The 16,002-nt window shown below is 36.3% G+C and overlaps 1 protein-coding gene across 14 annotated transcripts in view; it reads left to right on the top strand.

Annotated features, from left to right (window-relative positions):
- Positions 1-16,002, top strand: part of ERC2 (ELKS/RAB6-interacting/CAST family member 2) — a 557,034-nt gene that overhangs the window by 283,705 nt on the left and 257,327 nt on the right. For all 14 annotated transcript variants that reach the window (XM_075432855.1, XM_075432854.1, XM_075432857.1 and 11 more), the window contains one exon: positions 1,269-1,404. In XM_075432855.1, coding sequence (XP_075288970.1) covers positions 1,269-1,404 — 136 coding nt within the window. The remainder of the gene's footprint in view (positions 1-1,268; positions 1,405-16,002) is intronic.

Below are 16,002 nucleotides of genomic sequence, written 5' to 3' on the forward strand. Positions count from 1 at the left end.
TCGAAGAATTTTTAATACCATGGCAACATTTATTGGTTAGAGATTGAGTGGTAATTTTTTAATATAAATAAGTAGTGAAAAAAACAGTGGTAGGACAAAGAAAATAGTGGTAGAAGTAAATATAAAACGACCTAGTTTCTTTAGCATAATAAAATCAGTGCAAGAAATGTATTCTATAGCTTTTTTTTTTTTCACTGAAAGTTCTAACATGGAAGCAACAGAGGCATTTTCAGTGATCCTGCTGGGCATTGAATAATATTCTCTTCATTTGCCAAAACAGGATTAGTGAGTAGATCTCATTAGGAATTTGCACATGACTTTATTTTTATATAGATAAAAGGGAGAAAATTCCTCAAAGTCAGAGAAAGTAGGGAAATAATACTGAAGAATCCAAGCAGGTAGAAAGCATTACTTCAAGGATATATTTTCAGTGCCTGCCAGGCAAAATTAGCTTGCCTTCTTTCTTAAAAGGATGTGTGCTAAGTATCAGAATCAAGAAAGCTTCTGGTAACTTATTGAAGAAGATCCACAGAAAAAGATAATTAAACATTGAAACAGTTTTAATATATATTTTTTTACTTATGTACAGTCTTAAAAAAAGAAAATACATAACGGTGGTAAAGATTGTTTCATTTTCATTAGCAGTTACTCAAATTTTTTAATGTTTTGTAGAAAGAAATTTAATTATTAAAAAGATAGAAATGTGATGATTTTGTTATGTAGAAAGCTATTTGTAAAGGCATCTTTTATTCTTCATGGCATATCTATGGCCTGACCTAGCTCATTACACTTTAATCCTCACAAACATTGTATTTATAGTCCAGGTTTTCAAAAATAGAATTTCAGAACATACAGGAGTCATCACCTTCACCTTCCTTTGAAATTTATGCTACTTAAAGCACCCATTAAAATTGTTCCTGAACTCACTGAGTGTGTAAAGGTTGTTGGATAATCTCCCTCTATTACAACAATTTTTCTGTGTAGTGCTTAGATCATGCAGGATTATTTGTGAGCAGATGATAAAAAAGAAGAAATCTTGCAGGCCTGACAAATTGCTTTACTAGGGTATAATCTGATGGTGTTAAATAAAGCTGTTTTGATACGACAGCTTGAAAACAAGATGAAGTTTTATTGTTTTCATCTGATACTTGGAATAATTGTATCTGTTGGAGAATCGATGTCCTGTGTCATAGTTGCAAGTGAATTTATAGAGAAAAAGAAGTGCTTGCAGTCATTATCACTAATGCATATGTGTATACAATTCTTAGACATATGAAGGACCAAAACAAGAAGGTTGCCAATCTGAAGCACAATCAGCAAATGGAGAAAAAGAAGAATGCACAGTTGTTGGAAGAAGTTCGTAGGCGAGAGGACAATATGACTGACAACTCTCAACATTTACAAGTGAGTTTAATTTTCATCTGTGTTTTAAAATCATCAACTAAAGTACACTTCTGTTTCACTGTGTGTCTTCCACGATGCATAATGAATCTTGTCCCTTAAAGAGCTTATGGCTCTCTCCTTTCCTACCAGAGGATGCACTACCGACTTCAGTTGCACCCATGAAATAATATTTAGGGTGAGGAAAAAGCAATAGAAATTGAAGCCCTCTCCTCACAAGGATTGTGAGCTTGTTTTGAGGAGAGTCTGGGCAGACCTCTACATATCTTGGTGATTAGCTCTGCAAATTCAATTTAGTTTTTCAAGAGCATTCAATTGTATACAGAACTTCTGCCATATTTTCCAGTGTGGAGATTGAAGGCAACAGCATTTGAGACCCACGAGCCCCTTCTTGTTCTGTGTTTCTAGATGTAGCACTTCACGTTAAATTCCACTGTCTGGGAGGGCAATTCTGTATCAACAGGGAGATCATAATCTGGTTGCATACTCAGATCATTTAACGAGTGTGATTTGATCTTATTAACTCTCTGTACATGCATATGTAGTGGGTTGAAAAGATGAGGATAGACTGTCTAAGAAGGTAGTGATGAATTTTGAATCCTCATTAGAGATAATTTTTATGTACTTAGATGTAACATAGAGGAACACAGTATTTGATGGGTCTCATAATCATTACTGCACAGTTACTACATCAACATCTTTCTCCTTACAGTTTGAACGAAAAGGTTATTTATCTCTTTTTTAATTTAATATAGACTTTAAAACTTATTCTAGGAGAATTTCTACAGTTTGTAAGTTATTGAGTTCAGGCATTGAGATTTGAGAGATAATTAGCTGATCTGGTTAAATGATATGTTACATACTAGGGAGTTTGTATTAAAGACCACAAAGCATGTTTGATGCTTGACTTAAAAATTACTCTATGAGATCTGACCATGAAAAACTATGAAGAGAAGTACTGATTTCTGTCAACAGCCTCAATGTCCCCACATCCCATATTTATAGGCAGGTCTAATTTACAGTGCAAAATATCAATATTGCTGTGATCTGCTTAATATAATGGGTTTCTGAAAAGTTTCCGATAGATGGAATTTGACCCTCACATACTTCATTTGGTACTGTATTTCTCATGTGTTCCTGCATGCAAAATGGAGAAATTAATACCACACCTCTGTTCAGGCTTGTGTTGGTGAAACTGTACATCAGAATCAAATTCAGGAAATGATACATTATTTATGCATCTGTGTGGTCTTATATATACTTTGTAGCTTTGGTCATTACGTACTGATAGCATCACCATGCATTCTACTGCATGTGATATAGTGATAAAACTTTGTGAAGTATGTGGTCTGACAATATGATATATCAAAATTAAATTTCAGTATTGAGCAGCTACTTGTAATTAATGTGGTTCAGTGAAGAGAATATATTAGAGCTTTATTTTTTCAGTATTATTTTGGAAATCTATCAGAACGATGTGATCACCAGAGAATAGAAGTCATTCCAGGGGTCTTTGATGTAACTGCTATGATTGGAGCTTTCAAGTCATTTGATGAGAATGAGTCTACCAAATGGAAGCTGCATGGCTGAATAGCCTGAATTTAGAAAGAAAAAAGCTTGTCTGGTGTATAGCTTTTCTGTGCTGTTCACTGGCTGCAAAGCATTTACACACTAAGAACAGTTTATGAAAACCAGTTAACCAATAACTATTTTTCTGTTACTATGCCTTAAAATGTTACTATCTTAAATATTATATACTTCAGCATATTACTTTCAGTAATGTATGTGTGTATGTGCTGTGGCCCATCATACACTTGCTGAGCTGCTGGGAAACTGAAAAAGAGAGGACCCCTGCTGCTTCTGACTGTCAGTAGGTGCTTTGCATTCCCAACCCTTCCTTCAGTAGCTGCAAGGACAACAGGAGGGACCGAGTATTGGTTGTCTGCGCTGCTGGCGTGCTAGGACAGCTAATCCTGCCTTCTCTGGCATAGGCAAAGCAGGCAATCTGCTGCTTTTAAGTTTGCTACCATAACTAGTTGTTATATTTCCAGTGTCTAAAAGGTTTCCTCATTTCCTTGGCTTATTTCTTCCCATGTCTTTCTTGATGTCAACCATTGTGTTCATGCAGGGCTGGATGTGTTCTCTCTTTGCAGCTTGCTTCTTTAGTGAATTAGACTGGCTGTCACAGAGGTGGCAAATCCACCTGCATGAAAAGGGCTTGTTTGACTTTACAGGTTGAGCCATAAAATACCTGGAGATGTGCAGTTGCAAATAGAAGTTTGACTCTACAGCCCTGTGATACGTTCGAGTAAATCCTTAAGGAAACAAAGTGAATGGAGAGGGATGGAGAAAAGCTGCCAAACTTGATGAATATCTGTCAGCTTTTTCCTTCCCCAGCAAATTAAGATAGAGTTACTTTGGTCTAGCAGGTACACGAGACAGTTACTATTTCACTGCTTCAAGGGATCTAGGTAGCTAGGGAAAAAATGCCCTCTTAGGCCTTGTGGTTTGGAAGTGAGAGGTTAAAGAAATTAGAATGTTTCAAACCATTGACTTGTGTGTTGGCAATGCTGGGATGCTCTGCAGCCCACCTAGGTAGCATCATTGGGCGTGGACCTCTGGCAAGTAAACGCATTCCTCTGGCCTGTTTTCCACTCACAACAGTGAATCTATCTATGCTGACAGATTTTACAGCAGTCAATGTCAAGAGAGCAGTCCCAGTTATCAGACCAGTGCTCCATAGTGCAAGCCCCTTGAGATCAGATAGATGTGCCCTTCTGGCATAGGCTGGAGCCTGTCCTTCCTTGCTCCCTTCATTGTTTCAGTCTTTCCTCCCTTTCCTCTCTTTTTTTCCCTTCCTTCCTAGTGCTATTGTGTCCTCCTGAACTCTGGAGGATACTATTCAAAGGATTTACGGGGCCAAAGGAGTAACATTCAAGATTTCACAGTCAGTACAGGGTGGAACTGCCTGTTTGTAGCTTCCCCATAGATAAAATACGCTGAGAACTGCACCCAGGTTTAAGTTTCAGTGGGAACCATGCGTTCAACTAGTTGAGTAATAGAAGAGAAATGGCAAGGCTTCATACCATCCATGGAGTCCCCCACAAGCAATGTGAAGGGCAGCATAACCTCCTTGTTTCTGCTTCTGCCTGCGGCATCAGGTGTAAGACACCAGGCCCTTGCTGTGAATCGTTGCCACCAATTCAAGTCCTGGCAGTTCCAACCACTGACAGAGGTTAGCACTCAAACAGCAAGTGTCATCACTTTTCAAGAGGTGACAAGTTTCCTCTGCAGGTATAGAGAAGAACATAACAAGACTGGGTTTTCTTTCTACAGTGCAGAGATCAGCTATTACTCATCTCTAAGTGGCAGTGCAGGGCAAGATGGAGCACAGCCCTAAGATGCTGGTGAGTGAGTCCACAGTAAAAGAGACAGTCTTAGCAGCCCTAGGACAACATAATTATTACAAAAGATCATTATTAACTTCTTGTCCTGTTGTTCTCTCCCAATACCAAGCTCAGTCTCACAGAGATCTCTCTACCACAGACTGACCTACCTTCATCCAGCTAATTGTGGGCAAAAGCTGTTTAGAAAGGACAGGCAATTAGATTGGCATTGTCACATAATTTGGACCATTCTATGGCAGGAACCTGCCAGCACTTACTCTGCTGCCTTGGCTGAGGCAAAGGAGGCCGTGCTTGCCACTGGTTGCACACTGAGAAAATATCTCTCCAAAGTTGCTGTTACAAGGCAGGGGTTGTGTGAGCTGTAGCACACATAGCCCAAGGCAGAGTGATCCTGCCATTTAAGAGCTTCCACTACTGCAAATAGCTCTCCCACTTCTTTGCAGGGCTATTTTAACTCTCAGATGGCTTTCTTTGGAAATATATGTGTCTCTTTAAACCCAAAGCTGTTACAGATGAAGATGAACTAACAGCATCAAGATGGTTCTCTGGGAAGATTCACAGCCTCATTTAGTTTCATTTCTTCTTAAAATTGCCGTTTTGGTGATTGGTCTGGAGGAGAAGACTTTCTTGTATCTTATATAACACAAAATCTCTCTTGTATCATGTCCAGAGCCAAGTATGGAAGAAGTCTGCGTCTGAGATATCTGGAAAAGTCTAATGCAAAGACTGCGAGTCGAATACTTTTGGGAAAGCCAAACATAAACCTAAGGAGCGTTTGAATGCATTTTTTGCATTTTGAGTTGTTTTGTATAGTACAGACTATACTTTTCTATCTACATGAGCTGCTTGAATTTCTGAACGGGACTTCTCTTGACATTGCCTACCTCTTGTGGAGCTTTTCTTTCACAGGAAAACTAGGTGAGGCTTCATTCCCCTGTGACTTTCAGAGTTATCATGGGGAGCTTTTTGTGGCATCTGTCTGACAAGAGAGCACTGAACTGTAGAGATTTCTGTTATGTGAGGAGTTGTGTGAAGACTGTAGGGCAGAGAACAACGAAGTATTCTGTCATAAACTGTCACAAAGTCAAAACTCAACAGGAATAGGTCAGGTTAGACAGGGCTTTGAGCAACCTAGTCTAGTGGAAGGTTTCCCTGCCCATGTCAGGGGGGTTGGAACTAGATGATCTTTAAGGTCCCTTCCAACCCAAACCATTCTATGGTTCTATGATTTCCCAAATGGGCTTGATGACATGTGTCCTTGTATGATTGCTTCTTTCATAAGATTAAGGAAGTTGGGGTAGTGGTAGTATCTGGGACTTTTTTTTTCTGTTGCTCTTGTGAGGTAGAGGAATTGTTATTCTCTGTGGAAGTTCTGTAGGATTTGCTTTGGAAAATTAATCACAAAATTCATTGTTCCAGTAAAAGCTCATGATACTAATTCTAAATCTAATGGAAACATGTCCCTGACTCGCATGTTCTAGTGATGGGAACATACACAGAATTCAAATTGGGGTATAAGAGTTGACTAAATGAATAATCTGACAGAACAGAATACTTGATCACTCTTAGTATTAAATTACAATTTATAAATAATATATAGAGTTAATAAAATGTCGTAACAGTAGTGATCTAAGGATTCAAGTGAGGCAGAATTTGGGGGAGACACATTATGTGAGATATATGATATAGTGTGAAAAACAAGTGTCTGGGAGTACTATGCATCTGCTAATTAAAAATAAAATTAATTGGTATTTCAATAAATATTGAATTAACATCTTAGTAAATCGTAGGATCCAACCACCTTTTCTTGTTACTATTTATAATATGTTCTACTATGTTTAGTAGAAACATCCTGTGTTTATAGGCACTTGTAACACATAGTGCTAGTGTCTATAGTGTGCTTGTTACATTTGTGAATGATGTGTTGAGCTATTAGGGTAATGTTTATCCTGAAATTCTCTGGCCTGAAGTAATGATTGTATTTGTTGGCTAGATGTGATAAGCTGGCTGTTCGCTAGCTGCGATAAGCTCAGCTGAGAATTGAAGAGCAATTAGACTAGTCAAATTACATCTACTCCAGCCAAATCTCAATCTCTTTTGCAGAAGTACTGGAAAAGATGTCATAAGAAAGCTAGTATAATTGTCCATGGACCATTCAGGGTGTCATTCAGGGCAAACTGAAGCAGTCAGTTGAAGTGCAATCCATTTTGTAGAGCTCAAGCAGGGACTGAAGCTCTAACCATTCAGCTATCCATTTGCTTTCTGGTAGGTTTGAAGAAGTTCAGAAGCCTGTAGTTTCTTTGAAGCTTCGGTAGTATGTAATACTTCCTGAGGCTTGTAGCATCATGTATATTCATGACATTTTTCAGTATCTTCTCAGATAAAAACCTCTCAAAGCTGGTTCATATCCTAGCATCCATGCTTGCAGATCAAGTTTGAATCTCTGATGGCCCCATCTCACAGCACTTCAGGGCCACTGCTGTGATGGAGAGTGCCCTGGAATGCCTGAGGAGGGAATTCACTTTGGTCACCCTCAGCTATCAGTTATAATTGTGAGTGATGCTTCAGGTGTGGTTTTGGGGGGTTATTTGGATCACTGTAAAATTTGAAACACCAGGGAGCCAGACTTCAGATTAATTCTTGGGAATGAAGAGTAGTTGTGAGGTTTTCTGCTTTTTCCTTCCACAAATCAAGGGCAGACCTGTGCACGTCTTGCCAAATGTGATGGTCATATATTACATAAAGCATCACAGCAGGAGAGCTGGCCGTTGAACAGCTTATCGTGAATTCTTTTGAGAATGGTGTATCTGACGTCTTCTTTTTTCTGTGTTTTTTTTTTTTGTCTGTCTTAAAAAGATGAGGCTTTTTGAGAATGCTGAGCTAAGTAGTATACAGGCATCACGTCATAAAGTTGTGCATAATTCCTCAAATCTCTGCAGGATCTTGAAATGTTATAGATGTGAGACATTTATTTCCTAAAATGCATTTTTCTTGATTATTGTATGGAACGTGTTTGTTCTAGTAGCACTGTTACCTCAATAGATTTGGGAAAGAAGACATTTACATAACATTGAGAACTAGAGTGGGCTTGGTTTTGATTCTGATTTTCAAAGCTGCTGTAAAAACAACAACAACAAAGTCCGTTCTTTTCTCTAGAGTAAACAATAAGAGTGTGCATGGAATAATGTTCACATATGTCTCATCACATAGTCCCAAAGGAAATTATATGTATGCTTTTGTCTGGTCATACTTTTCATAAATGTAAAGTATCAATTCAATAAGTGAATTGAACATTGTGGAATCGTATCTGTACTAAGTCCAGAAACACTGCTCTGCAGAAACTATGCACACTGTCCAAAGCATACATGTCACAAGAGAGGTTCAGGGATGAGACTGAAAAGAAAGTTAAAAAGTTAAATACCCTATTCGGCTCTGATCTACACAGCTTCTGGATGTTTCTGATTTTCTTCTGGTTTATCTGCTGGAAAAGTTTTTGACTCTCCTAAGGTTTTAAATGCTTGGGTTATTTGTCACAATTCTCTTTTAGGTAGCTTGGATTTTCTTTGGGCAGAAATCCACATGTTGAAAGAGGCATTTCACTAAAAAAATTGTTTTTGAGTGAGACAATGTGTAGTTCTCATTAGTTTCAAATATATACAGGCAACTTGATCAATGCTTTAAGTCTGAACTATTGTGAAACAGATTGTGTACACACATACATTTTCCAGGTGTAAAAATCTCACTTTTTAAACAGAGTCCAGCATGTCAGCCTTGGTTTGTCACTGGACATACTGAAGCAAGGCAAGAATTCTAGTTTTTCAATACTTTTGTACTGGCTGGAAGTTTAGTCTTAGGTAATGAATAAAACATGATCAGGAGAAAGTCCTATCAAAAGAGAGAAAAACTGGGTACTTAATATTACTGCTGTCTGATTATTGGCATGTGAATATCTGTGGTATCATACTCACTAAAAATAGCTCCCAAGAGATTTCATAGCTAGTCAGCATGAATGCTTAAACTTACATTTGTTTGTTTATTTTTCACTCTGTGCTTCAACATGCAGTTTTCATCTCCATAATAGCTCTGGAAATACAAAATATACTAAAGACATGGCACATTGCTGTGTGTTATATCTGTGTCTTTTAAAATAAAGTAGAAGCATGGCCTAAACAAGGGGTATAGCTGACATCAATTTATTATGATTTTTCTCTTAATGCAGTGTATTTCCTACTGCATTGTCTCAAAAACTTTGAAACTATAATATTAATAAAAAGGGGAAGCTAGGGAATGAGATGAAGTCTCAAATAAAAATGAACAGAGCAGCGTAATCAGTTCAGAGACAGAGGAAACAGTTGTAACTGTTAGGCAGACAGGCATTCGTATATGTAGCTGACATAAGGCAGGAGAGAATTAATTGCATAAACACAGCTTTGTATTTATTAGTGCTGAAATATATGTGTAGGGAGGAAACCCAACCTTTTAAGAGGTTGAAATCATGGGTTATCGTATTGAAACTGAATTCTAGTTTAAGCATGCATCTGAAGGTAGACCTATATGTCTCTGGAAGACTCTAATAATTCCGAGTGTTTGGGAGATTCTGTACGTTTCTGTCTTCAGAAGGCCGGTCATTTTGTGGGGAGTGATGGAGATAAGATTGGGATTTTGTCTTTCACACCGTTCCTCTCTGATTTCCACAACGTGCATGCATGAAATGGTCTCACTGTGATGAGTAGAATTGCTCCTTACCTCTCATTGTTGTGTGTAGAGAAGAAGGGGAAATAGGTGACTGCTCTTGATTTTTCTTTCTCAGTATTGTGAGCGTTCAGAATACACAGATGAGATATGATGGAGATAGACTTTTGGAAATATGTACAGAGGCAAGAAAAAGGATAAGATATGACCTGCAGTGTTTTTGAAGATCTTGCCTCTTGCTAAGATTTCTGCTATCAGTTACAAATATTTTAAAACAAAAGATAGGTTCTTTGCAAGTCCCTGTAAGAATCAGCTGCAACAAGTCGTTCAGTCTTTGTGTAAGTTAACAAAGAATCACAAGGTTTTGGAACCAGTTCAGTGACAAATTCAGAAGATGGGGTCAGCCACAGCTAGAATTAAGTTCGTCCTTTAAAGGTCTCGTGGACTTGTTTGTGGAAAATACAGACTAGCAGCTTATTTTTATTATGGTTGTAGTGAGTTAAAAACTTATTTAAGATCAAAGACTGTGATGGCCTTGTGTTGTAGTTGTCCTATTTAATATTGTAGCCCATGTAGAAATATTTTCAACACCAAGCATATTGCAAAACATTCACACTAAATTGTAATTTTTTTTTGACTGGATACATTTGTTCAAGCTGTTGCAAATACTTTTTAAAAAGTATGTTGATTCCAAGTGCAAGTGAGCAATATTTGGAATTTTTGGCGAAGTTCTCCATATAGAGTCTATTATGTTAATAAACTAACATACAAAGAATTGTAAACTTCAATATTTTGTGCGAGTTTTCTGAAACACATCTACAGAATTCTATTCAATTTATTACTTGAAAACTAAAAAATGTCCTTGTATGCTTCTGTTTTCAAAGTACCAGTTCCTTGGGGACTGTAAAGTTTCATCTTTGAGTGGTTATGCTGAAGTTTGGTCAATTTGTAAGAAAATTAGTGTTCATATACATATCAAACTGTTTTACCCTTATAAAGCAAGAGTTATGTATTAGCAAATGGAAAGAACCTAGCACAGTAGATTACACCATTGTGTGCATTAGTGATATGTTCGTGGGTGCTTCCTTTGGCATTTCTCCGTGTCTCTAATTATGGCTGGATTTTGCCAAGATACAGTGTAGCTTATAATGTCCAACCTTCAACAAAATGTACAGCTTATTATAAATTTCACACAGTTCAGGGAACTATTTTTCTCTTTGTGAATATGTGGGAAAAAGGCAAGAGCTGCATTTTCTTAAAGCAGTCATTTTCATGTAGCTGATCGTAAATTTTTAATACAGATTTTGAAAAAGTAGGACTTAACAAAAGTATCTTTTCTGTTATGCATTGATAACCAATCTATAAAAAAATCTTGGAGTGGAGGCTCAGGCAGCGGGTAATAGAAAAAGTAAATAAGCCTGTGATGATGTAGAGCAATATATTAAAAAATGATTACGAGATTAGAAGTGCATACTTACAAAAATCAAACTGATCGATTCAAACACACATAAGACTGTTGAAGACACAGCTAGTGTACGTATGTTCAGATTTCTAACATAATATAAATATAAATTCAGATTGTAAACATGGATGGACATTTAGGAATTTTTCTTCCTTGGCCTGTGGAGGTTCCATAAATTGTGGATAAATTCCATATGTGTTGCTGAAACGTGTGTTGAACTTCAGCCAGTAGTTTGAGATTATGTTGAAGAAAATATTTCTAAAAGGTTTCAGATGAAGAGAAGTATTTGAGAGTCCACAGAGGGCAGGAAGGTTGATTGGTGGGTCTGAGGATCAATACCAGAAGTGGTTTTTTTCTTTGGGGATTTACTTTGACATTTGTTTTCGTTGTGCGGTGTAATCCCCAGAAGCCAAAACTACTCTTGTTATAAAATGTCCCCATAGAGAATCTGTGAAAATCTCACTTAAAGATCAATTTCTGCCAGACTCACAGTCTCTTATAATTTTTTTCCTTTGTCATAAATGGTAGGCTGACAGAAGTGACTCAGTGTTCTGTGCTATGTTCTAACCAGCTACAATATAAAAAAAAATTTAGCTGGTAAAATGTTATCAGTACAACTGTTGTATGTAGTTGTCTTTTCCATTCTTTTGTCTAATCACAGTATATAAGTATGTATAAAATAACATGAATTTTATTCTTAGAACTCTCCCAATTTATTATTTTTGGATTTTTAAGCAGGTACAATATTATAGAACATTATATATAATTATTAATACAACATTTGAACTATTACAGGGACTTCTAGACCATCCCATATCAGAAAGTCTGAATACTGACTTTCTCATCTTTTTCAGTTTCTACACTGAAGTCAGAAACATAATGCTTTTGTGTTGTCTAACTAATGTTAATTCACTGATGTTGCTGCCCAAGAATAAAATCTGGACATGTTGATTTGCAAGCAAAGTTAAATTTGTATATTCTAATATATTAATTTAGAAATCTGTGAACTGCAGTTATTGACAAGTATTTTGTGTTTAGATTAAGTATGTTATTTCCACTATGTGCTTTAAGAATTGCTTTGTTAGTTGAAAAGGGCATATATGGCAAAGCCCTGGAAGAAAAAGACCCTGTTGGAAAAAAACAAAACTGCAACAATAGGAAACAGGAAAAATTTAATGTGATACGCCTTTTTTTCTCCCTCTCAATATTTACGTAATAACTCACACATGTGGGACTCCTGTAGTCTCCAGGGGGCAATCACATTCAACATGCATCAAAAGAAATAGTTCAGTTAAACCAACTTTCCCTACCCAGCAATAATTACCACAGGCTTACACTGAGATATAGTTGCAAAAGGTTAGTCAGCAGGGCATCTGCAAATCAAGTCATATGTCAACTCTACATCAATAACCTCATTATAATAGATGTTAGTATTTCAGCACATGACTGTCCAATATAGCATTCTACGTATAGTTCGTTTTTAACTTTTACATTGACTTATAGCTTGTCTAATATTTTACTAACTTATGTATTTAAAAACTCTATATTACATAAATTATAATCAATGACAAAAACAATGATTTAGATGAAATTCTGCAAAGTGAAATTGCAATAAAATGTCTGACACTATTTGTGTAGCTGTCTTCAATATAAGATGAATATAGGAGGTTTAACCCTGTAATACAAAAGCAGTATAATGGAAATTTGTGTTAGCATAGATTTTCTGATTTAGGCATTGCTTAAAAATGTTACCTATATATTTTTTTATTTTCAGTTTTCACAAATAAAAGCTATTTTCCTATATATAAACTAGCAAAAAAGTAATCATGTTCTAGAAATAAAACTGATTAGCTAAATTCTGTGCAGACTGTATATCTATAATACTTTGTTATAACCATAGCCTATGCATGGGCTGTAACATTTTTTTGCTGAAAGCCTAATAGGTTGGATGAAAATACAGAAAAGTTTTCAAAAACCTCCTCGTGGTCTGCATCAAGCTGAGATTTCTAGCTAGTTTTATAATTTGGTCTTGGTGTATTTACCTGTTTTTAACCAGTGCTAGCTGTTGCTGCTGTTTCTCACTCTCCATAGATCATTTTGAATGGCAGGTAAGTCTGTTACTAATACATCTGGTCAGTAACAAAAGTTCTGCTTGAGGTAAGGCTAAGTAGAATTATTCTGGTTGGTTGCTAATAAGCCAGATTTATACCACTTATCTCTCATTACAAGTGTTCTGTAATAGCCTTATACACCATTACTTACAGACTACCTTTTGTTACAGACTGGAAAGAGAAGGGAGGTGAAGGTGCTTTTTTACATAATCTTGTCTAGAACAGTCCTACCTTGGAAAGTTTTCTTAAAATTATTCCCTGTGAGCGCATCTTTGCTTGGAGAAGCTTTCATGCGACAGCTTTCTTTAGAAGATTTTGGGACTAAATTTCACTTTTATACTTTGCTAATCCCTTTTTTTTTCAATTGTTTGGTTTTAGTTGAGCAGAATTTAGCCAGAAAAATTAATGATGGTAGAATAGATAAGTCAGGAAAAAAGGACATGATTTTGAAATCTCAAGCTGAACCATCAGATCTTGTAGTTAAAGAAACAAACAAGTATTGGCCATCTATTGAAATCTGTAGTCACGTAGAGCAAAGTCGTATTCAGATATAGACTTCTTCACCATGGAAGTATGAGAGTAAATTGTTAATATTTCAGTTTCCTAGCTATTTCACAATACATGCAAGTTAAAACAGTACACACAGGCTGCCAGAAAATGCTCATTTGTGACTAAAGGTAAAAGTAAAACTTTATGTTCAATTAAGAAACCACACAGTTGACATAGCATGCTTTATTAGTAGATCTCAAAGTATTTTACAGAATAGAAGTGTAACAAATATATTGAGAGAAACTGAGGCATAAGGAATAAAGGTTATGCGCAAGGTGTTCCAGGTGGCTGACGGCACCATGAAGCACAGACTTACTATTAGTCTATCCAGTGTTCCATTTACTGGTCTGATCTGTTAATTGATAATATTTTGAAGTGGTGTGTCACTTATGATACTAAAAGTGTTTGCTAATGAATTGCTACTGATTGAGGTACTTAGTGCAGGTGAATTTGAAATAGTTTTTGGTCAAGTGAGAGATCGGAAGATCAGTCTTTAGCATGTGAAAGATGAGGAAGACTACATACCAAGTTAACTATCTTGCAATAGCTAGATAGTCTTACTAGTCTCTCACTTCTCTGTGGATGATCTGTAATAGCTGCAGATGAAGAAAAAGAGTACTGCCATTTGCAGTTTAGATTTCTTTTACAATGGATTCAGCTTTTATTTTTTTAACCTGGATTATCAAGATAATCAGATAAGTCAACAATGACACTGGAGTGCAGTACATCAGATTTTACAGAAGGCTGATGTTTATCTGTTCTTTCAAGTTACAGCTAGGGTCCTGTCTGCTTTAATAAGCATTTCTTTGATCCTCTACTTGTGTTTGTATGTTTCCATTTCACTTTTTCCTTGAAAAACAGTCTGTTCAGCATTCTGCATTTGAAAAAGACTCCTTCCCTAGATGTTCCTTGGAGAAAGGCTGATAGGTTATGGATATTGTTGAAGTCCCAATGTTTTAAATAAATAAATGTATTAATACAGTCGGAGGGTTTTTTCTGTTACAACTTCCATAATTGTTAATAGGGAAAATGAACTGAATCTAAAATAATAGCTTGATGTAGCTGAACTATAAAAATGTTAACTTTGAGTCTTAAACAGCAAAACTATTCACAGAATGCAGATTTTTTTCATATTGCCTACAAAAAAATACTTTTGAGTTATTTCTATTTCTGGGGATGTTTTAGTGATGTGAATTAGAAATGCTTTTACAAATGCATTTGTTCTTTAGTGGGGTGGAGTTTTATTACGCAAGATTATTCAGTATCAGCCAGTCATGTTTCTTTTCACAGTTGCATATTGGCATAATGAAAGAAGCATTTTACACCTACTCTTTATCTGTCACATGCCTCTGTCATATTGAGAATTACCATAATTTACCCATCTAGAAGCTATGACAAAGATAAAAGCCAGGTGTGTGTGATCCCCCCCTTTTTATTTTTTTTTAAAACTTCAAAGGACATTATAACAGTATGAACAGTGTGTCACGAGTGCTACAGTCCCTTTGTTTTGAAGAAAGAACTTTGTGTTTTCCTGCATATGGGGTGAATTCCTGGCTCTAGTAAAGTTAATGGGAATTTTGCCACTGCCTTGTCAGACAAAGATTTCTCACATGAAGAGAAAAATAATCTAAAAAAACCCTGTACAGACAAAAAATAAACTTAAAAGGTCATTGAGAAAGCGGATCTCAAGTACAAATGGAAACAGTCCATTGTCATTCATCATTGACATTTGGTCTGTTGATGGGAGTTGTAATTTGTGAGAAAGTCCTTCCGCAGTCAGCTGTAAGGTTTGTCAAGATTGGTTTTCTGTCTGGGTGTTCTTTTATAAGAACATTTGGCTGCCAAGTCCTAACAAATATCATTACTTCTCCTAATACAGACGTTAGAAAGGATTGCTTAAAGGCTATTGTCTGGTTCTTGTGTTTTCAGCATAGGCATTGATCCTTTATGCATCGTGGCTTTGTTCACCTTTTTCTTATGAAACTGACAAACACTTAAATAATTAGTGCTATAAGCAGGATAACTGGTGTCTTAAACTCATTCTCTTTTATATCTTTTCTCTAAATGTGAAATAAGCGTATCACAAGACTACTAGAAAGCTATCTTATAAGACATCACCTAACAGCTTCTTACCTAAAAACTTTGCTGTGAATATGTTCATGGGACACCTGGGCGAAGGTATCCTAAATCTGTTGTGGAATGGTATGAATTATTAACTACAGTTAGCTGCCTGACATAAGCTGACTTGTATATTGTTGGTTTTCTAAGGTGCTTTATTCCAATTTTCTACTGCAAATTACATTCTTCCCTTACTTAATTGAAAGGTGTATAAAGTACCTGTTAAATTAAAACACATACTGAATTATATAGTAGACAGTCA

Source organism: Opisthocomus hoazin, chromosome 11 (assembly GCF_030867145.1).
Source record: "Opisthocomus hoazin isolate bOpiHoa1 chromosome 11, bOpiHoa1.hap1, whole genome shotgun sequence".
In the NCBI taxonomy this organism is placed as follows: Eukaryota; Metazoa; Chordata; class Aves; order Opisthocomiformes; family Opisthocomidae; genus Opisthocomus; species Opisthocomus hoazin.